This window comes from Streptopelia decaocto, assembly GCF_964273445.1.
Source record: "Streptopelia decaocto genome assembly, chromosome: 2".
In the NCBI taxonomy this organism is placed as follows: domain Eukaryota; kingdom Metazoa; phylum Chordata; class Aves; order Columbiformes; family Columbidae; genus Streptopelia; species Streptopelia decaocto.
Genome location: NC_138655.1, coordinates 131,182,460 through 131,206,404, shown reverse-complemented (window position 1 = coordinate 131,206,404; position 23,945 = coordinate 131,182,460). Strand labels below are relative to the sequence as shown.

At 39.7% G+C, this 23,945-nt stretch overlaps 1 protein-coding gene across 3 annotated transcripts; it reads right to left on the bottom strand.

The window, feature by feature from the left end:
• Nucleotides 1–1,135: 1,135 nt before the first annotated feature.
• TMEM196 (transmembrane protein 196) lies at nt 1,136–20,578 on the bottom strand. 3 transcript variants are annotated; one of them, XM_082045497.1, is made up of 4 exons: nt 20,346–20,578; nt 7,576–7,632; nt 5,527–5,781; nt 1,136–1,287 (listed from the first exon to the last, which is right to left on the bottom strand). In XM_082045497.1, exons 1-4 carry the CDS (start codon nt 20,508–20,510, stop codon nt 1,225–1,227), a joined length of 540 nt encoding a protein of 179 aa, XP_081901623.1. In that variant the 5' UTR covers nt 20,511–20,578; the 3' UTR covers nt 1,136–1,224. The 3 variants fall into 3 exon arrangements, with proteins under 3 accessions (XP_081901623.1, XP_081901622.1, XP_081901624.1); XM_082045496.1 differs by having other exon boundaries at nt 20,364–20,578; XM_082045498.1 differs by having other exon boundaries at nt 20,352–20,459.
• Between the last annotated feature and the right edge of the window lie 3,367 nt (nt 20,579–23,945).

Sequence of the window (23,945 nt, the reverse complement as noted above, 5' to 3'; positions counted from 1 at the left end):
GTCTGGAACATGGGTATGAGTTGACAAACAAATCTCAAACTCATATTGAAGTGCTGGGCTTTGGAGCATAGCCATAGGCTCACTATGTAACATACATGTGTTTTAATGTGAATATTTTGTATTAATATTGTGCTCTATATGTTCTGTTATGGATATCATGTTCCGTTTGTCATGGCTATATGAGCCAGTAAGTTCTACAACAGAGTCTGGGATCAGTTAAAGCTGCTGCCTTAACATACACACTGCTTTAACAGACCCCAAACTCTACTGTAGGTGTGCAGAATCACCTCTGTTCAGCCTTCATTTTTCTCCTTTCTGAGCTTGCTTCACCACTGTAGGAAACTTTCAATGTGTTGTACAAACTGCAAGCATGACAGTTTAGCTTTGCAAGATTTTTTAACAAGAAAAAGCCTCAAAACATCTCTCTAAAATCTCTGGTTTAGATTTCATTTTATTTGTCATCTTTTATGAACAAATTACGAAATATACTTCATTCACAAACTGGAAATATTTACAATTTCTTTACAACAAGGCATTGTTGAGGTTTTGATTTATGGCATTCTTAGAGCATTCTGTCTTTCAAAACAAAGACATTGGTGGTGTTTTCAGCACACTGTTCATTTACGCTCTGAATGTGAAATGAAAGCCTTTTGGAGAATAATTTGCACTCTTTTTTTGTATGATCTACCGGGAAAACTGAGGCTGGATGCATTCGCATTGTGAGGAGAGGGACTGTGCAGATGCATTGCTGGTACCATGCCATATGATCTGAAGCCATCATATTACACCAGATGTTGCTAAGTGGAGAGGAGAAAAAGCTTCCCCTGAACCATCTTTCCTCTGCCCTCTTCTCTTTAAGAATTCTGTGACCAGGCTAAATGTGGTCCAGTTTAATTATTTTTTTTTTCTAGTTTTTGCGTCTTCATGAGAAGAAGAGTCTTAAGAAGTCTATTCCAAATACTATCACAATTCTGAAGAGTTATTCAGACAAAAAACCCCAAAAGATAGTAGCCAGGACGTGAATAGATATTGTATATCTGCAAAATGTTTAGGAGACAAATTTTGAACATATCTCTAAAAGGGAAATGCAACTGTGCTGTTCTGCCGTTGTGACCTCTGAGCCATAAAAGCTTAGATAGTTCAATTTTCTCAGTTTCTTGGAGTCTGTTTTTTCCTGAAGAAAATTCTATAACTGCTTCTTTCCATGGAACTTTTAAAAATCTCTTAATATACACTTCCATTATAAATCAGATGTGGGCCACCATTGCTTAGGTTGTCTGTAATTTCCTAGAAGAAGAATAGAAAAAAATGATTAAAATTACAATTATTTTTATGATGTTTAAAATTCAGGTAGCTGAGGTTGTAATAAAAAATTAACAAACTCTGAATTTCAAACAGTCAGAAAAACTGTACATTTTTTATTTGACATAAATCTCACTGTAAAAGAAAAAATCACATTTCTTCCTACATGAATTAAGTACATTTGAAAGCTGATAAACTCATTGATACTGATTGAGTTGGATACTACTCTCAGACCACATATACAGCACTGATGGCATCTGGCAAATTTTGTGACACTGTCCTTTGAAAGTGCTTCAACTCAAGCTTGTGTGGTAATCTACAAAGGAACAAAATGGTAATCAATTCTTGTTTCTATTCAAACCTGTTTGTATGGTGACATGCTACAAACAGATGTCATTCGATGCTAGCTGGGATAGACATTTGGGAAACAGGTCTAGATCCAAACAGCATCTAAGGGTTTTGACTGCTGGCCTTGGTATGGGACCGATTTTGGTTTTCCCTTAATAAGCCAGATTACAGTTTTTAGCAGTTCAGCAATTGCTACCCCAGTGGCAGATGAGTCATCCTGGAGTAAGCTGACCTGATCATGAGTCAGAATCTTAAAGCACCTAAATTAAGATTTGTTTTCCAACTCTCAAATTGCAATCCAAACAATACCTATTTAGCAGCTGTCTAAGTGTGAAGATGGCTACATTAATTAAACAATTCTCTGACCTTCAAGGCTTCAAAGCCACATAGAATTTATGTTCAGAACTGCATTATTCTGAAAAGTCCTAGGCCTATTTCATACTAAATTGAATCCAGATGCAGAAATTAAGTGATCTGGCGCTTATGTCCAAGAACAGATCCTAGACAACATCCAGCTATGGGCACACATAAAAATGCAGTTTGGGCTATTATTATTAAATCCAGGCAGATGAAGTGGAGGTGCTACTGTTGGCCTAGTTCTGAAATATTTACGTGAGAACCAGAAGCTGTTGTCTGCATAGAAAGATTAAATTAACCTCTTCTACCTCTTAGGTGCATTTGGAGAAAATGTAGTAGAAAAGGGGTTTGTTTGTCCCCCTTCTTGTGGAAGTTTCTATGAAGGAAGTACAGCAAGAGTCATTGGGCTAGGCAGAGAGAGATGGAGACAGAAAGAAATAGCCTAACTCTATAGCGTAGTAGCTGAGACTGTTGGTAAAGAGAAGAAAATTCTGGGACCTGATCTTTTTTCCTAATCTGACTCTTTCTTCTTTTAATCTGCAATATTTGATTTATAAACAGTTAGGGAGGGAGAGACTAGAACTCGTAGTTTGACATAAAGTGGAAACACTACTGCCTCCTCTCAGGTGTTACCAGCTACTTCTCAAAATAGATCACAAGACTTAATTATTCCATGCACACTTTTTGCAAGAAAGAGTGCCTTATTCCTCTATACAAAGTAAATTTAGGGCCATCAAACCAAGTAGCCCTGCCAATTAATACTCCTGAATCAAGCATAAGCTTCAGAGAAAATAAAGTGTGTAAACTTACTGAATTTTGAGCATTTTCTACCACCCAGCTCTCCATTTGTAGGTGATGGTGTTGGATGTTTTTGTATGGTGTCGTATTCTCCTTATATACTAAAGAGGAACATGTGTGCCTGCAGTGTCACTGTCTGGATCCCAGTTTGAAGGCTGCCTACTCTGTAACAAGGCACTACGCTTGAACCTGGTTTTAGGTGCCTAAGCCCTTTGTTGGATCTATGCTGAAGATACCAGTCAGCTGGGAAAGGGGCCGAGGATCCCAAAGCCATTTAATATTAACTATCAGTTGGCTACATATTGATAGTGATGACCTGTCAGAAGGCTGCGTGGCTCAGTGTAAATTTCCTTTTGTCAGCTTTGTCACTTGAATCCTCTGCAGACATCAGCTATTAGAATATCATAATAATTTCAGAAAATATTAAAAACCATTTTTCCCCAATATTTCCATTTTCAAAAATAGAAGTATTAATAAATTAAAAAATATTGCTGAATTCAATAAATGAAAGAGCACATAGATTAGAAGCAGAGTGAGTAAATCGTGGCAACATCTAAATAGGAGCATTCCGATGTCTATAACTAGGGTGAATATTTTAAATACTCGACTTACTTCCATATTGCAGCATTCACCACGTAGAATTATGTCACTACCTAGAAGCACCATTCCCAACTCAGAGTGACACCACAGCATCAGCCAACTTTGATTAGCTGAAGCTATGACTTCCTCTTAGAGGTGGCCTTTCCTGAAGTGACATAACAACATGGTAGCTCCCTAGCGTTCAGCGTACCTTGGAGGTAACTCTGGTGTCGGGGGAACCACCGGACAGCTGGGCAGGTCGGTTATTTCAATACCCCTCAATCTCTAATATAAATATAACAATTATACAATAAATATAGCACAAACAAATGCGCATGCAGTACATGTCTATATTACTGTATATCAGATATATACAAGATAGGCTTATATATCAGACACTTTAAAGCTATTTTCTAAATTGGGCCTAATTTAAGGTAAGTTTTTAAGGGGCATGCCTTGAGCTAATGTACTTAAACCTGCCAGCAGCAGGCAGTCCACACCCTATAGGTCTAAGAAGTCCCAGATCAGACCATCTACGCATGCATACTTGATTCTAGAACACACATGCAGGGAGTCCCCCATTGGTGGGGCGCATCCCACATTCACTGAGCATGTGCAAGAGGGTTGCTGTGCACATGCATCATGGCCCTGCACCCAAGATAAGAGGGCACCCGGCAGTCCCCACTGCTAAGTGTCTAAAAACTCAGTAGGTCAACAGGTCAGGAAAGGAGGGAATGAACTACTGCTATATGTGATCGTCTTCAGCCCAAATTGATAGGGCTGACAGGTGTTTGTATTTTGAAAGGTATTTCTTCCCAGGACATTTATTTTTTCTTTCCCTCTCTTTTTCTCTCAACTGGGCTCCATTTTTGTCCTGGTTGAGGCAAGAGCCTTTTTGAAAGGCAAGATCTAGTCTACCATCTTCAAAACCATGGTCACATTTGCCTACATGGCTCATCAGAATTCTACTTCATTTTAAAGTGAGAGAGAGAAATGTATCTCTTCTTTTGATTTTATCACCTTGCTTTCCTGCTCCTATTGTAACCTGTAATTTTTAACTTTTTAAAAGGTGTTTCAAGCATCTTCTAAGGTGAATTCATTCTATATTTCCATTTGAAGTCTCCTTTCAGTTAAGAAACCAAAGAATAGTGACAAGTAATTTTTACTTAATGGACAATTAACTGCTATATAATGTTTTGTCAGGGAATCTGAAAATATTCTACAGTCTGAGTGAATTAATCCTTGGTCTGCTGTTCAGAGGTCTCAGTAGATATGATACAGACTGCTGAACCAACTGTAACTCAAACTTGCACATGAAGGTTTAGATGGGCAGTCCACTTGGCCTTTGTTCCCTTCTATACCCATTTCTCAAACGAAAGGCTTTGGATACAAAGTCCAAATGTAAAGCACAGCATGTCAATGAATATTGAGCTCCTCAAATATTAATCAGATCTGTAAATCCAAAGAGTTGATTTCAAAATTCTTTTCCATTAATTCTTTTGATCCTCTGTGCTCAGCTTTGGGAGCTTAAATTTAAAAGTACCTAAACATAGACTTAGACACCTTAGTAAGCTTCCTTTTCACACAGAAAGGTAGTAAATGTTCAGTGCTACAAATCTGACCGGTTTCATTTAGGTATCTAAATATACCCTTAGGTGCTTAGGTTTAGTCCTCTAGGTTTGTGAAATGTGGCTTTTGTGTTCAAATAACCTACTTTATAAGCTGAGTACTTGGAAAAGGAAGAAATTGATTAAATCCTGGAAGCATGCAATGATGTGGTTACAGAAAGCATTCTGTGCTTTTTCACAGTACAATACATGATAATCCATATTAATAAGGCTTCCAGTTATTTATGAAGTGCTATCTTTAGCAGCTAAGCCCTTGAATAGCTATACAATGGAATTATGTTGAAAATGGATGTACTTTATTGAAATGGATGTACTGCAAATATACAGTACCTAAAAATAGTTCCATATAATGCAACATAATAAAGCTCACACAGAATGGCAGCATTTCATTTCCCAGAAGCTGTTTCTTATATAAAACTAAAAACTGGATAAATCTCTTGCCAATTGTAAACATTAACACATACAGTAGCATTTTAGGAGAAGCAGAACAAATAAGGGAGGACACACAACTCACTTTTTCTGCCATTTCATGGGAGTGATGCAATGAATGTTCTCTTTCTGAGAACATTCGCCTTTGTTCATAGCTGGCTAGCCGACAAGTAAGCCATGAAGAAAGGGTGCAACCACCAATTCCAATGCATGCAAGAGACATGGAGGCAAGATGCAAAGAATAGAGAGCAGTCGACTTCTTTGTCAGAGCACGAAGAAATTGAAAATTTAAGATTCCTCCGATTAGTCCACAGATGCAACAGGCAGAAAAAAGTATCATCTGTCAGGAAAGACAAGAGAGGTTATGTCACGGTAAACATTTTTCAGAGACAGGTTCATTCATATACAAAATGAGACTAACCATAATTCAGTGCTTCGATAGCATCATGGACTGCAAAACACTGCACAGACGCTCATTTTTAACTCCCTCAGCTCCCACAGAGCTCCAAGGGAATACAATACCTTCTGGTGTACATGAGTTAAAATTAATGTTGCTTGTAAAATAAAGTTGCATAGAATGACTTGGCCATGTTGAAAGTTAGTTAATGGAAGGTCTACTAGGACACAAATCTTCTGTTTTCCAGCATTTCATTCAAAATAGTAACATGACAGAATGTGTCATAATTTTCTATTGTGCAGTTTCTCGCCACTCCTCAGGAGTGAACACCTCAGATATTCGTTCTTGCTTTGTGTGCCCTCTGACTCTGCCTCCAGTTCAATTCTAGTTTGTTCAGTCAGACAGCAGTTTGGAGGCTTTCTACAACTTTTGTGGGGACTTCAAAAGTGTTTGACATGAACGTGCTGGACAAAGAAGCAAAATAAACAACAAAGAAATTTGTGCTGCAGCTCTACAGAAGGTCAGTGTGGTGACTAGGTGTTTGGTTTTAGCTTGGTTAAAATGTTTCTGGGAACTCCAGAAGAATGTGAAACAGGCTGCAAATAATGAGACATATTTAAAGACCTCCTATCACTTTAGCCACAAAGGTGCCACCCGGATTCAGGATGTCCTTGAGCCACAAATGACTCTATGACAAAAGACTTTATTATGGAGACATTGCTAAATTATTGTCTTATTCACTTCCCTTGGTACTGCTGGCCTGTCAGATGTTGATCTAGGTGGCCTTTTATGTTATTCAACATGGCTTTGTGTATTTACTTATCTTCTCTGGTAGGAACAATTTGTGGAGCCTTACAGACCACACAACTGGGATGAGAATTTCATCGGGAATGTCACATTCAGGCTGTATGCTGCACTGCACTGGGAAGTGACTACTCCATGAGACCACCAAACCAGACAGCTTTTAGAAACTTGTTATGGTCTACATGCTTTAAGAAATGAGACTGTCATTGAAACAGAGTTTAGTATAACTCATTGATATTCAAAAATACTCTGAGAGAGATCTTCCCTTCACACTTGTGCTGGTTTTACGACTTCCATCTGTATGTGGCAGAATAATCAAGCTGACAGAAAACGAAGCCAGACATTGTCACCTACAATAAGATCATGTCTTTAACATAAAATTCTGCTGCGACTTATGTAGTAATAACACCATTTTGCTGCAGTCAGAAAAATTACTATATTTCTGATTCTTAGAAGAGAGAGAAATATCCACCATCACTTTAAGACTGGCTTATTCATTATTCTGATTGGAAAAATAACTTATTGAAATCTAGAACCAACCTTGGTCTGCAGCCTCATTGAGTGGTAGCCCAGTCATGCCACACTTCACAGAAATGGGTTTTTGAAGGAGAGAGGTACAATCCAGTGAAGTTACTAGGGAACTTTTTATTGACTTAGCATACAATTTTGTCAACAGGTTTTCCATCCATATTTACCCAGACAGGGGTAAATAGAGTCCTGTGGCTTAAATAAGCATAATGCAAATAGGTGATTTCAGACCTGCCTTGTTTTGCTTGATTTACCCAGAGTTCTGATTGTTTTTTCAGACTGCTGACTTTCAATTTTAACTGACCTTTTATCGGAAACACTTAGACACAAAAAGCCCCCAGTGAGGGGTTCCGGTTAGAAAAGTATGCCTTTCAAATATGTTATATATGCAGTGGAAAAACTTACGACAAGTCCAGATTTTTTTTTGGCGCACAATATTCCACATATGCCACAAAGCAGAAACTGGAAAGAAAAAAAATACCAATTATTTCAACATTTAAGGTCTGAAGTTTAAATTCTGCTGTGTTCCTGTAGTGGTGACCACAACAGTAGGTTAGGCAATGGTTACAGTAGTCAACATTTTTATCACAAACCTTATGTTTCAGGAAGTTATAACTCAAGCATAAACACACTTATCTGAGAAGAAGAAACTAGGATGAGAAGCCAGACTGAGGGTGATTACTCATAAAAAAAAATATACTACTTTTAAGCATCTTGGGTAAAAACAAAACACAACAACAACAACAAAACCCAAACAAAACAGAACAGAACAAAACAAAACCACAAAAAAAAACCCCAAAACAAAAATAAACAAACAATTGAAAAAAATGTTGCGTGCAAAAGATGTCTTTTTACTCTTTTTTTTTTTTTTTCTCAGAAAAGTTTAGCATGGTAGTCAACAGTGATCCAAATCATCTCCTTTCAAGCACAGCTGAGGTACTTAATGCCTTGATCCTACAGTGTGAACCATCGAGGGATCATACATGGATTGTGCTCAGGCCAATGGAACTCTGGGCAAGAATTCAATTCAGTCACCCCTGTGAGTGCAGGTGTAAATGCGAGTACGTTCTGTTAGTGTGGCTGCACTGAACATGCGGGAAAGTCTGCTTCAGATTCTGGATAGCCCACTTTGCAAGAGACAGCATGAAGGAATCTATATGTTTTTTATGTAGTTCTCTTTCACAAACTGGTCTGCTAATTGTCACACCAAGCATTAGGCAAAAACTAATTAACAAAATCTGAAACACCCCCTACCAGCTGATATGAATAGATGTTAGTGCTTTTTAGTGGCCTGTGTCAAAGACTGATGACATTCTCTGATATCTTTTTCCTCTTCCAAAAAGGTTTAACAAGAGAAACAGCAAACAGTCCCTGAGGGAGCAGTCATAGTAGGAACTACAGGAGTTGTATGAAAGCAATAAGGTGTTTGTAATACTGTCAAAAATTTCTTTGATACATCATAAACTCCTTTATTAAGAAATCTATGCTACTTATTTTCAGTAAAGCTAACCCTACACCCCTATTGGGAAGTAATTTGATAGTTTAAAAATGGGATTTTTCCACATCCTTTTTCACTGAGATTTTATTACTATCAAAGGCTCTGCTTGACCTTGATTTAGGATTAAGTCACAGAGCTGACCTGACTGTTACATAGAAGTGAAAAAATTTAAGCGGTTTCTATACAGCATTCATGGTCTGTGTAATATGGACTTTTACCCTCCAAATGGAGATTCACCCTCCAAAATTCTGAAACTTCAGTATCTCAGTTGAGGAAGCATTTTATCTCCCTCCAACTAAAGTAGTTCATACATATAGCTAATAGTAAGCCTTGAGATGTATTTTTACTCTGAGTTAGGCCCATTGAATCAGATCCCAATATTTAATATGGTTAACTTTTTTGCTATATTATTTAGCTCTATACTAAGTTTGGGGTGTGGACTTCATACAATCTGATTGCTGAATGGTTTAGGATGTACCATACAATTGGTAGTTGCTACTAGAGCTCACCCATTGGAATAACAATAAAAAAAACAATGGGTAGAGCTCCCTCTGATCCTTTACCTCAGACAGAGGAGATTTCAGCTCAGAACCATTACACCTGCCTTGTGAGCTTTCACTCCACATCTCTGTGATGTTTTGGAGTTGCACTCCCAATCCTATCATTGCAGATTGCCTTCAGCTGAAGGCATGCTTTAGATTTTCACATGTAGTGTTTTGTATTTCTTAACATCAATGCAGAAATCTCAAAAAATATTTTTATTCAAGACATCACTGTAATTAACTTCAATTCAGTCAGACTTGATAATGCAGATTAATAATATCATTTCTCTCTGTAGTCATTGAATAGAATTAAAAGGAAAATTTTGTGTAAGGAAACATTTATGAGTTCTGGAAAGCTTACAGAAAAAATCTGGAAGCCACTATCAAAGACAGATTCAACTTGTAGTAAGGATATGTTAACTAGTTTAAAAAGCATGCGTTTTGATAATTTACTTTCTAAGATGAAAGAATAGGTCATCCATCTTTTCAAGAATGCTCTAATTCTGCTTCTGTTAGAGTCAATTTATTTTTTACCATTGATTTCTCTTGGAGAATACTTTCTATTTCCATTATACAGTCTTTGCTAGCCAGAAGGGAATGTAATGAACATTGAATACGGCCAAAGGAGCATGCAGCAAATTACAGATTCACTCAGCATTAGAACCCACCAGTTGTGGCAGTTCTGCTATTTTTCACTGTTCTTGAGGGACAGGATGCACACTCTTCCAAACCACTTCTATGTAGTGCCATATACATAAATGTTACCTAAGGTATTTCCCAGTTGAAATCCAAAGAATACTGAATAAGCTAATTTGCAAGCCCTAAGGTACTGCTTATTCTCAAAACCAAGGGGGACTACTGTATTCCATAGCATTTAAATTATCTGGACTACCTGAACTAATGTTTTGGATGCAGGAGTTGAATGTACATTAAATAAATTTGCTGATGATCCTAAATTAGAAGGAGCTGTGGACTCCCTCAATGGTAGGGAGGCCTTACAGAGAGATCTGGATAGACTAGAGAGCTGAGAAATCACTGACCTTATGAAATTTAACAAGAGCAAGTGCTGGATTCTGCACCTGGTACAGGTGATCCTGGTTATACGTGCAAACTAGATGACAAGAGGTTGGGACCAGTCCTGTAGAAAGAGATATGGGAGTCTGGGTTGATGGCAAATTGAATATGAGTCAGCAGTGTGCCATGGCAGCCAAAGGGGTCAACTGTGTCCTGGGTGTATCAAGCACAGCACAGCCAGTCAAGAGAGGTGATTGTCCTGCCAGACTGCACCGGTGTGTCCCATCCTCGAGTACTCTGCAAAGTTTTGGGTGCCTCAGTATAAGAAGGACATCAGACTATTAGGGTGTGTCTACAGGAGGGCAATCAAGATGGTGAAAGACTTACAAGAAGTGGCTGAGGTCACTGGGTTTGTTCAGCCTGGAGAGGGCTGAGGGATGACCTCATCACAGTCTACAACTTCCTCAAGGGGACAGCGGAGAGGGAGCTGCTGACCTCCTCTCTGGTGACCAGTGATAGGACACAAGGAAATCGAATGAAGCTGTATCAGGGGAGGTTCAGACTGGACATTAGGAACAGACTCCCCAGGGAAGTGGTCATGGCACCAAGCCTGTCAGAGTTCAAGGAACATCTGGACAATGCTCTTAGTCATATGGTTTAGTTTCAGGTAGTCTTGCAAAATAGCAGGGAGTTTGACTCAATGATCCTTATGAATCTCCTCCAACTTGAGATATTTTATGATTCTGTGATACTATTGTATTGTGTCAGGGTCTGTATGTATGCTCTGTATGTATTTTCTCTCTCTGTGCATCTACAATATTTATACATATACACAAGGAATAAGGTGTCCCATAGTTAAAGAACTCAAGAGAGAACAAACTGAAAAATTCTATTTTCTATTCTATTCTATTCTATTCTATTCTATTCTATTCTATTCTATTCTATTCTATTCTATTCTATTCTATTCTATTCTATTCTATTCTATTCTATTCCATTCCATTCCATTCCATTCCATTCCATTCCATTCCATGCAGTTGGGTATTCCTGGCTCATCCACTTTCTTCTGTGTGAGCTCAAGAAGGTCATGCCAAAGTTTTATGATCCATATAACCACGAGTCAGGCAAGCTGTGAAACTGAATGCACTAGTGTGTCTGAACATGTTAAAAACCTTAGAAGAAAAGCACTTGTGCAGTAGCAAAGGCTTCATACAATTTGGGTTTTTTTTAGATGACAGAGAAAAGGCTTGCCCAAAAAGCAGTATGGTTATTTATTTATGACAGCAGGCATTTTGCTATTAAAACCAATGGATACATTTGAGCCACAGTGTTGGGCAATTAAACCTCATGCACAGCTTTGAAAATGATGAGCCAAGTTTACTGCTTTCTTAGGCTGCAGAGGATTCTGATTCACTGGAAACAGTGGAATCCTGCTTTACAAAGGGAATATTAGCAACACCCTGTGTTCAGGAACACTACTCATGCAGAGTTGCCTTAGCCAGGCTTCTTAATGCGGAGACCTCTAGAAAGGTTAAGAAATTAGTGGGACATTTTGGGACTGACTCTGATAATTGCTTTTTGATAGAATAGCTGGGGACTTGGAATTTTTTTTTTTGTTGATACTAATTCCCTGTAAAATATTTGATGTCTCAGTGTTGTGATCAGCGATAGTGAAAAGGAGATGGGAGAAACTACACTTAGCTCTTTGTACCAGAGAAGAATGTGGGTACAAATCAGACTCTAAAGGAATTTCCTATGTTTGTTCCTGTTCATCATTTAATTTTGAACTCTTCTGTTTTGTAATACCGCCAATTGTAATACAGCCACCATACAGCCACCTGCTGTCTTGCCACTCTGTCTGTTCTTGGCTATCCTGAAGGACTTAATCTTTATGCCAATGTCACACTGTTTAACCTTGACTTGTAACTGTTGAGCTACTCTGGACTACAGTTTACCCATGACTGTCTAATACTGTCATGGTGAGGACTTTCTCCTTTCTACATTAAAATTGATTATCCTCAGTCAGTTTTTACTAACTTCTCAGACACTTTAAATGTATTTACATTTTCTAATGATGTCAAACCTGAAGTAAGTTAAGGCAAACAAGTTACACTGAAAATAAGTAAATCAGGAGTGGAAAAGAAGTATAACACAGAAGATAAGCTCCTTCTAAAGAATGATCAATTGTTGAAGTGTTCACAACTCATGCCAAGAACAAAGTTATAACATTGAATAAAGGATAAGCTAAATTAATAAAAATGCCCTGAGAGCCAGAGAGGGACTGGAAGCAGATGTTTTACTGTTGTACTTTAATTTTAATTACTTTTAATCAGAAAAATCAAAATCTCACTTAAAAACCTATCTAGACCACTATTTGCAACCAGTTCACATTATTTCTGGACATACTTTTGGTTGCAGACTTATTAATGTCTCTTATGATACATGATATTTTGTATCAAGACTAGCAGAGGAGGCAGGGTTATATAACAATAGATATGGGCAGAACAACCCTTGAGTGATGGGTAAAAAATCCAAAGACACTACAAAGCACAAAACGTACTTAAAGGCTCAGTGGGCTCTGGGTAGCTCAGTTTCCATTTCAGTGGAGATTTCTTGGGGACCCAGCAGAGTCAGAGTCCCTCTGATAGCACTAATGTGATTGCAAGGTGATGTGAGATTGTCTAATTGTTGAGTTTTTGCCATTAACACTGCAGCTGTGGCTGTTTATATTCAGTATGCATATTTGAAAATCATAGAATCATATAATTTTTTAGGTTGGAATGGACCTTTAAGATCATTGAGTCCAACTGTTAACCAAGCACTACCAAGTCCACCACTAAACCATGTCCCTAAGCATCACATCTACATGTCTTTTAAACACCTCCAGTGTGGTGACTCACCACTTCCCTGGACAGCCTGTTCCAATGCTTGGCAGCATTTTTGGTGAAGAAATTTTTCCTAATATCTAATCTAAACTTCCCATTGTGCAACTTCAGTTCATTTTCTCTTGTTCTGTTGCTTGTTACCTACACTCACCTTGCTACAACCTCCTTTCAGGCAGTTGTAGAGAGCAATAAGGTTTCCCCTCAGCCTTCTTTTCTGGAGGCTAAACAAACCCCAGGTCCCTGAGCTGCTCCTTGTAGGACTCATGCTCCAGACCCTTCACCAGCTTTGCTGTTCTTCTTTGAACTCACTTCAACACTTCAATGTCTTTTTTGTAGTGAGGGGCCCTAAACTGAACACAGTATTTGAGGTGTGGCCTCATCAGGGCTGAGTACAGGGGGATGATCACTTCCCTAGTCCTGCTGGCCACACTACAGGGTATTTCAAAAGATGGACCCAATTTCAAAGATATAGTGATTTCAAATTAGGTCCATCTTTTTGAAACACCCTGTTTCTGATACATGCCAGGATGCTCTTGGTCTTCTTGACCACCTGGGCCCACTGTTGGCTCATATTCAGCTGCCTGTTGACCAACACCCTCAGGTCCTTCTCCACCAAGCAGCTTTCCAGCCACTCTTCCCCAAGCCTGCAGCATTACATGGGTTTGTTGTGACCCAAGTGCAGGACCTGGCAATTGGCCTTGTTGAACCTCGGCCCACCAATCCAGCCTATCCATATCCCTCTGTAGGGCCTTCCTACCCTCAAGGAGATCAACACTCCCACCCAACTTGATATTGTCTGCAAACTTACTGAGGGCGCACCCGATCCCCTTATCCATTGATAAAGATATTAAATGGAACTGGCCCCAGTACCAAGCCCTGGGGAACACCACTTGTGACCACCCACCAGCTGGATTTAACTCCATTCTCCACAACTCTTTGGCCAACCAGCCAGATTTTGGGCAGTGAAGTGTACATCCATCTAAGCCATGAGCTGCCCATTTCTCCAGGACAATGCTGTGGGAAACAGTGTCAAAAGCTTTACTAAAGTCTAGGTAGACAACATCTGCAGCCTTTCCCTCATCCACTAAGTGGGTCACATTGTCATAGAAGGAGATCAGGTTGGTCAAGCAGGACCTGCCTTTCAAAAACCCATGCTGACTGGGCCTGATCTCCTGGTTGTCCTGTATGTGCCATGTGATGGCACTCAAGATGATCTGCTCAATAACCTGCCCTGGCACTGAGGTCAGACTGGCAGGCCTGTAGTTCCTAGGATCCTCCTCCTGGCCCTTCTTGTAGATGGGCATCACATTTGCTAACCTCCAGCCAACTGGGATCTCTGCTATTAGCCAGGACTGCTGAGAATTGGTAGAAATCATCTCTTTTGGCCGTTGGTCAGTTGAACTTTGGAATAAAGAACCAAAGACCTCCCAGAAAAGGACAATCAATGTTTATTTTGAGCCTGCTTTAATTTACTTCATATTAAATGTGGGCTTGAAACAAAACCTCAGATCTAAACACCTAGAAATTTCAGTAGGCACACAGAAATCTCGAATTAGATTCAAGTTCCGTGATTTGGATCCATCCCTATTTCATATTTTCTGGAACAAAAGCCTTGGGCTCTTTCACTTTCTCCTCGAAAAAGGGGCCTTTCTTAGTGATAGTCTGAAAAAAAATATTCCGTTTTAGTTAGCTCTGCAGAGAGCCAAAGATTTGTTGTTTTCCATCATGCAGAAATAAAGGAATTATTTTTATTTTATATATTGAAGCTAAGAAACCTTTCTTTCAAGGAGGCAGAAGTGATGGTGACTGTAATTCCTGTGAGGAAATGAAAACTGTCTAAGGAAAATCTTCTGGAGAGAGGCTGAAGAAAATAGTGGAGAAAACCTGTTGAATATGACCACTGCTTCATCCCTACTTGTTGTTCATGACAAAGAAGTGGCCCAAAGTACATATACCTTGTGGAAAGCCCTCCAGCATTCTGGGTCATCTGTATTTATCTGATGAAATAGAGAAAGGAATATTTGAACATAACACAGTGAAAATGCAAGCATATAATACCTTTTCAAATAATCTCCTGCTTAGAAGGATAAACTATCAAGACAGAATCAACAGCTTCACTTCTATCTACTCTTGTCAGGTGGAAAAACAGAAAATCTCTGTTTTACTCTAGCACTATATAAACATGTGACTGCCATGAGAAGACCCAGGAATTTGAAATGAGTAATGTATAGAAAGGACCATTCTATTTAACAATCTTGTTGCTTTGACTCCATTCAATGAGAAGAAACTGAAATCCCTAATGGATGAACTAGGCAGAGAAGGTATCTCTTCTTCAAAGAGGTATTTCAGAACAAGCATTCCATTTTCTTAGTGCAGGCATAAAGGGCACAGAATCTGCTCCTGAAAACAAAAGCATCAAACTAGAGAAAAATGACAACAGGCAAAAAGAAGCTTAGGTAGTAGGTTTCCCTGTTACCTCCATAGAGAAACACAATAATCTTTGCAAAAGCGGGATGGAAACTTCTAATGTCCCATGCAGTGCGTTGTGGGGACAGGAATGTCCAGCTGGCTACAGGTCATCCAGACCCAGCACCAGAAGCAACAGCATTGCCACAACCCAACCCCATGTCCCACAAAATCTGTCATGCTGAGAAGGGACTCTGCTATTACTATTTGGAGTGAGATAGTGTTAAAACACATCTAATCTGAGCTAATAGGTTGACCTGGTAGTGTGCTGTTTGGTCTTATCAGCTCAGGTGGTGCTACAGTTCCCACTGTTACAAGCCATATGCAAGCAGTTTGAATTCTATCCCAGTCGCTCTGATTAGTGTTTCCATTCATCTGGTTCTAGGCCACAGAGATGCTTTAAAAATTGAAAATGGTTTTTAGAAACTCTCAAGGAAATTTAAAAGTGGGTCTCTTAACTTGAAAGTCTACCTGCCATCAGTGATTCAAAAAACCTTTGGTCTCCTGGAAAACTACTCAAATTCTCAGCACAAAATAATAATGTTTATTTAGTTTTTTTAGGGCCTATCAAATAGTAAATAATGCTTTTGTTGTTTTTCTATCAAATATTTCATTTAGAGTATGACTACTTTAATCTCAAAAAGTAATAGATTAAAGATCATTCCCTGCAGCTGAACTGAAGTCTTATCTTGGCAAAACATTTAAGCATATGTTTAACTTAGTTTATATTAAAGACATCTTCTTAAATGCAACCCAGGAACTACGGGTCTCCTTGAATAGACTGTCTTCCAGGTTGGTTTATGCTTCTGGAGTGTCTGAATGATAAAGAGAACCTACTGAAAGATTTCTCAGCTGGAGTGAATTGTCCTGGTTCCATGCAAGGCAAGAAGCTCCCACATTTGGTACCTCCTCCCTCATCTACAGGTACAGAGCTCTCTCCAGCTTCCACTGAGCTCACTGACAGTGCTATGATTTATTTCATCAGGAGCAGGAGCCAGGAAGAAATATGATCAGTTTGATGAAAACGCAATGCACATGCTAAAATGAAGTAGGATCACATCTGCATTTTGTCTGCATGCTAAACAATAATGTGAATTTTTAGTGCTCTTAAAAAAAAAAGAAAAAAAAAAGAAAAAAGTTTGCCTGTTTTTTCCAAATGAAACTTGGGAGCAGCAAAAACTAGATGCAAAAAGTAATGTCTTAAAATTTTAGGCCACCAACATTGATTTAATAGTCTAAAATGATGTTCTTGCTCTGGGAGAGTTTCAAACTGGCCCCTTTTCTTTTCTTTCAAACCTTGAGTAAATCAAAGTCATTGAAATAAAATATTTCAGTTGCCAACTTGGAGGAACTTACTATAGCCAAACTATAAATGCAGATTTTTAATGGGCAGGCAGACTTTCACTGTGCTAAAATCACAAATCATGGAAACAATAACTCTGCCCCTACAGAAAGACGGACAGACCGACCAACATCCAGAAAATGCATCTCTCTCAAATACATTTAGATATTTGTCTTTATAAGGGAAGACACTAATACTCTTGAGGGGCATAGCCATAAGTGGATCATCACGTATCTTTCTTGCATATGAAGATGAATGGCATATTTGACTAAAGAGGTGGCTTTTGTCTCTCATTCTCTATCTCTCTCTGTGAGAGAATCTCATTTATAGCAATAATTTATTCACCACTGCAGGATAAATAAGAATTAGAGCCATATACATATGTGTGTGTGCACAGTCACTAGTCACAGTGATAGTGATGCAACCATTATGTTCTAAATCTATATCTGTGAATACCTTTTGAATTATTATCTTTTGATTTTGTTTGTTTGTGCAGAAGCCTTTTCTCTGGATGCTGGCATTCCTGCTATGTTAGTGTTAGTGGTTCAGCATGCTTATCAGTCAGATTACAGTATGTAATGTGACTGAATTGGAGTGGTGGATTTCAGAAATATGCATTTCCATGCATTTTCAATGTAGACATTGACTAGGCTTTCAATTTCTTCATTCTTGTCTACTTCACTTTCCCTAGCTTGTTTATACTTAATGCAAGACATGCAATGATCAGAGCACTTCAGCCCATACTTAACTTCACTTGTTTATCTAATCTTATGGGTGGGATTCACATTCTTAAAGTTAGTTACATTAGTAATTTATCTACTGAATGGAGACAGTGAACAATAAGAACAACTCTTATAAGAAGAAAGATAATATGTGTTGAATGCAAAAATGCATAATAGGGAGGCAAGTATAGGAGATAGAATGTGCATGATTTTAAGATACCCAAATTTTAGGAATTCAGGTTAGGGTTTCCATGGTGATGCTATCATCATCTGCTTCCTTATGAACCTGGACCTCTGCTGAATTCCACCCACATAAAAGGATAGAATAGGGTCAAAACTTTTCAGTATATTTCCAGGTAAATTACAACAGGACATGACACTGTTCAACTTAACTCCAGTGTTTTGCATGTCAAAGTATTCCTTTTCCCTTTAATGTCCCTTTGTTTTCCTTAATGTTCATTTCTCAAAGGAAAACCTTTATTCAAGAGTGTGAATTGGAAAAAAAGTAACATAGTTTGTGCAAAACATATTCTTTAATACTGGCAACATGAGCTCCAGTGAACAGAAAGGTGGCTTATGCCATTTCTGCAGCAGGACAATTCTGAGGATTGTGCAAACAAGCCTTTCTCCAGTTGTTCTAATTTGGATCTAGCTATCCATGGCCCTAAGCATACCTGGACAATAGCAGATGTCTGGCTCCTTTCTTGTTCTATCTCTCCTTCTAGTCCTCTAGTCAGAAGAACACAACCTAACAGACAATTTGAACTGCTGGAGTGGTACAAAGAGGGTGCCATAATGGTGACAATTCAGACCAAAGATATTTAGTTCAAGGCAAAGTAAGTAATCCTTTATAACCATGTAATGCCATTCTGCATACGGCTGTGATTTCTCTTTACCACATGAAGCATAAGCTGCTTGCTTCCACTTCACAGTTTCTTTGTGGCCTCTCTGCCTACTCACCCTGCAGTTGCTTGCTCAGTTCCTAGTAGTTGATCCCTGCCTCTGCTGGTTCTCATTGTGGGCATCCTTCATCCACTTGTTACATTTTCAAACAATTCTCTTTGGGTTCTCTTCCATGCCTCTGAACTCATGTATGTGGAGAATTTCCTATAAACATCTGCAAAACCACTTCATTGTCTTCTGTCTTATTCCTCTCTAAAACTCTACCTAAAAGCAGCCTGAAATCAGCCAGACTGCTGGTGTGTTAATGCAACCACCTGTTATATCAATCAATTTTGGTTTGTTGCTTCTTTATACTCTATTACATCCTTTCATCCTATATCTGTCTCTTGCTTTGATTATAAGGTCCTTGGAGCCAACATCTATTGTAATAGGATCTTAATCTATGGCTAGTACAAACTCTGGGGTAACAGTAACCATAAAAATGACTGAGGCAGTTGGGCAGAAAATGTGCATTGTCATGAAGTGGTATCGGCTGTGATATTGTGTCACAAAATGAAATCACTGCATAAAATACTGATCTCACTGACTGGTCAAAACTCTTTGACTTCAGTGAAACCCAGGATATTGCCCTCTGTCATTAAATCTTCAGAAAGACACATATTTTTGAGTAATCTTTTTTCTTCATCAGCAATGATCAGAAAAATCCCTCTTTGAAGTGATTTTGATAATATCATTGCCTGTTGGCCACTGTCTTAATTGGATCTTCAATCTCATTTCTCACCTGCCTGTTCTGCAGTGCAGAATTATGTGTGTGTATATACTGCCAAAAATATTTATGGCTGTTGTCAATAATTAATAATTACCAACAGTAAGAATATCACATGAAGCACTTTACCAGAATGAATCTATAAACTACAAGAGATTACACTGATGAATAACCAAGAGTGTTTTGTATTTATCATCCTATCTCATGCAAAGCAAACAATCCTTTTCAAAATACTGCTGTACAATCCAAGCTGGCCAAAACCAGCTTTCGAGTTCGAAAATGCCCATTCATGTTTAGGCTCAATATTCAATATTTCCTACTCTTTGTTTTATAAATATAAATACACATTTGGAGGAGAATGCTTCCTAGAAACATGTACATCTCAAACTGAAAGAAATAAGAAACATTTTTGGGAAGTGAGAAATGCTATGTGACATGAACATGCTGCTTTTATTAACCCATTGTTGGAGTTTAATTTTTCTGTTCATTTTACAAGAAGCTCAGGGTGCCCAGATCATTAGAACATATCTTTCCTTTTCTATCCCATTTCCTCTTTCTCTTTTTCCTCCAAAAGCTCAGAACTCAGCTGAGATACCCTTGACATTATTTTAAAACACCTTTTGACAGTCTCGCCATAAAGGACAGGGTTCTTCTTTTTTTAAAAGCAGAACTCACAGTCAATTTAAAGATTGTAAGCTATGGCCCATGTTCCACTCAAGGCACTAGGCTTTCCCAGGAGTGAGAATGGGTTCACAGAAAGTTCAATTGTTCATAGCAAAATTTAAAAAAATGAAAAGGAGTGAGAAAGAAGGGGTCTCCCCCCACCCAACACACACATACATCTCTCCCCCCGCCGTGCCTCCCCCTCTCAACCCACAAGTACGCAGACTGTACCCCATGCACATCGGAAATGGACCCGGCGAGGCTCTCGGCGCAGCATGCACACGCGGAAGGGAAGAGAAGGGAAGGGAGGGGGATGCCTTTGCACGGTCTGATCATCACCATAAAGAGTTAAAGAGAGAGTGAAATGGCTAACGTACACACACCCCGCTCCATACCGGAGAAGAGTCTCCCAGCTGAGGTTTATGCTCTGTGAGGACCAGGCTGAAACTGACCGCCCCCACGGCCACGCTGGACACCCCTAACCCTATCTCCAGCACGGAGAGCACCAGGAGGCTCCCGATGATCTGGCTGCTGGTGCACATCCTCCCTCGGTCATCCTTCCTTCCCGATCAGCCGGGGAAACCGCGCATCCTCCTTCTCCTCCGGCGCTCCCGCCTCCTTAAGTCGACCCCAAACTTTTCTTCCTTCGCCGGCAGCCGGGGCGGAGCGGTGCATCCGTGGCCGGCAGGCGCTGCCGAGGGGCGGCGGGGCGGCCCCGGCTCCGGCTCCGCCGGGCCCCGCGCCGCGCCGCGCAGCGCAGCGCCGCGCCGGCAGCGAGCGCAGCCCCGCCGCCGCGGAGCTCTCCAAGGTGCCGGGCCGGCGGCGGGGACGGGGCGCTGGGGCCGGCCGGCTGGGCAGCGCGGCGGTCCGTATGCAGCACCACGCTCCTCAGGGGCTGCGCCTCCTCCGGAAAAGTCGACCTTGTCTGATCGCCTCCTGCGCTCTCATTGAAATGACCTCACTGGGATTTTTTTTTTTTTTCCTTATTTCTCTCTCTCCCTTCTGTCTCTTCCTGGGTTGGAGGTGGGGGCAAGAGGAGAGTGGCGAGCCCACCCCGGCTATATTTATGTATGGATCTAGACCCAATGCACAAGCGAGGCGCTACGGCAGCCCCGCCCCAGGGCCACAAAGCACGGCACCTTCCTGCGGTCCTCCCTTAGGCACCCCGGCTCGCACACCTCTTTCGTCCCGCACCCCATCGGGCTGGCGGCAGGACGCAGAGAGCCGGGGCAAATGTCAGCTGCAGGCTGCTGCCACGCAACGCTTGCGTAAAAGGTGAGCCCTCTTGACAGGGTGTGCACAGGCCTCCCTCCTAACAGGTGCTGCTGTCAAAATTCAGGAGGAAGTCCTGAATTAGTAAAAGGGCTGGAGTCATGTCTCACCACTGCAAAACCCTCTGGTGTCTTCCAAAACACTGTTGCCATAATAGGTAACTGCTGTAGCCATGCTTGTCACTTTCACAATGGCCAGAACCGTGTCAGTCCTAAAGTAAATGAGTAACAAAGCAAAATATCACAAGAGACTCAGAGCTGCTACTTGAGCTATACTGGAATGCTTGGTACCCATCTTTATTTCTGCTGCTCGGATACAGGGAATGCTTTGCCACCCTGACTGCAGTTTTACAATTGAGATGTGCTGCACAACATGGTAACATGCAAGCAATCTAGCACCTTAGGTTTCCTAAATATGGGCCACCAACCTATGAGCAGTTACCTTAAGAATGGGGCAAAAGTGCTCCTTCAACAATTGTATCCCCAAAATCTAGATCATTATTTAAAAAAAAAAATCACTGTCCTTCAGGATTAGGCTGATATTCTATATATATATATTCTAATTTTTCATTCTAAATATAACATATATGGAATTTTTCCTTGTACGCAAAAATATGGAATTATTAACCTCTCTAGAAATCCTGTACTCAAGTATCAGAATCCAGAAGGGTAGTCTAGACTTATCCGTTATTTTGATGATACAATTTGAAGGCAAGAGCATGAGATTAGCAAAATCCTGGTTGAACTTATTTTGGGGGCTCCAAAACTTGTGTCTTGTGCTTTGAGAAGACAACAATTGAACCACTGGCATGGGGGAGACAGAATGCTAAAGTGCAAGAGAACGAGCTCTACATATGCACTTGAGAAGACTAGATCCACCATTACAAGCCAGAGTTTAGTTCTCATTTGTAGAAATCTTGAATATTTAATTGCTGTGAGTGGAGTTTAGACTGGCATCAAAGTCTGTCACATTAAGTTGTTTATGTTCTCTAGGTATTTGAGAGTGAGAGAAAGGGGTCCTAAGATAGGATCTTAATGCTTTCTAGTTTAAAACTTTGGTTGTTTCGTGTTTTCACACACTCTTCCCAGTTCACAAAAGCAGAACAGGAAAGCTGCATTATATTTAAAGCCGAATTGTCCCCTTTCCATCTCTTATGTTTTAAATGGTACCTGACACCTCTTATCATTAAAAATCAAGGCACAGCATAAAAGTTCCTAAGCTACTATACTTACGTAGGAGGATGGAGAAAGCACAGATTTTCAAGTACCCACATGGGTGTAGGAAGGTGTTTCTGCAACGACAGTATCCTTATTATGTCAGATTGTTATAAACGTTAAAGTGAGCTAAGGTGCTATGATTTTACTGCTCAGAATATATTTCACCAGGACTATAAAAGCCAGTGGTGGTGAGAGAGGAATCTCATAATGACAGATGTAATTAATGTATTTAATACTTGCAGCCAGATAGAGTGACTGTCATATCAGGAGAGAGGTCATGTGACAGAAATAAGATTTCCATAAACAGCTTGTTTTATGTAACGTTTCCACTTCAGTCATAATAAGCTGTCAGAAAGATGGGGGGAAAGAGACCTTGTGAAAAGCATATCCTAGATGGAGATCACTTCATGCAACAGTTATCAAAATAGGAGTGTGAAACTGGAGTTCAATGGCAGGAGAAGAAGTGCTCTGGGTGCCTGCTTTCTAATCTGCAGCCTGCAGAGAGGTGAAGAGCTAAGCAAGACCTTAGTCAGAGTTTATGAGATTACCTATGAGAAGCTGTGTGAGTTATCACTGTTTTGCACCCTTTCAAATAAAGGCAGGAAGGAAATGTAATATTCTGATCATTATCATTTTAAAATGAAAAGATACAGTCATTGTCCATGTAATCACTTTAGTTTATTTGTACTATGGTGCTGCATCATCATTATCTGCTGATCTAGGCAATTAACTTTACACATGGGACTGTTCATGCATACATTACAGCACATGCTTACAGCTTTGCAGCACTGAGGCACTCGAGTTATTTAACTGCTTACTGTCTCAACTGGCTGGTTTTGAAATATCTCCTGTATTTCTGATTCCTGTAACAAAAAGATTATGATGAAATACTAGGAAAAAAAAAATAATTCAATGTGTGGGCAAGTTTTCATTATAACTGCAGAAAGTTAAATACTGAAATCCCATCTCCAAAGTACAATTAACTACAGTCATGAGGGCTTTGGATTTTTTAATTTAAACTGTTGGATTCATGAACAAAAGTCATCAATCTTATTCTTCTTGACTTCTTTGAAGGATTTTTTTTTTTAATTATTTGGGACTTTAAAAATGGTTCATTACAAAAAAATTCTAGTCACACAGTGCGATGAAGGGTAATTGAATGACATAGTACTGGCAATGAAGAAATAGAAATCAGAGTACAAAGATTAATTTATACTAACTTCCATTTATATGGCTCTAATGGCCAAAAGGAGAGAGACTAAGGAGGTTATAGCCTCTCCATTGGAAATGACCAGGTTTATATAACACTTTTGAGCATATATTCTTAGCTGAATGCATCCTGTTAAAGTGGCTGAATTTATTTATTCACAAATTCCATGCATCTATAAAACAGTACTTTAAAGAGCTTTATTGTGAATAAGAACTGGGCCTATAGCATTAAATCAGAATTCAGGCCATTGAATCCAATTCCACCTAGGTAAATTGTGA

Excerpts from the sequence above, each read along its gene's own strand:
- TMEM196 (XM_082045497.1), bottom strand. The coding sequence starts at position 20,510 with ATGTGCACCAGCAGCCAGATCATCGGGAGCCTCCTGGTGCTCTCCGTG. Across the intron at positions 5,782-7,575 it reads AAAAAAAATCTGGACTTGTC|ATGATACTTTTTTCTGCCTG; the intron begins GTAAGTTTTTCC and ends CTTTCCTGACAG. Across the intron at positions 1,288-5,526 it reads CCCATGAAATGGCAGAAAAA|GAAATTACAGACAACCTAAG; the intron begins GTGAGTTGTGTG and ends TTCTTCTTCTAG.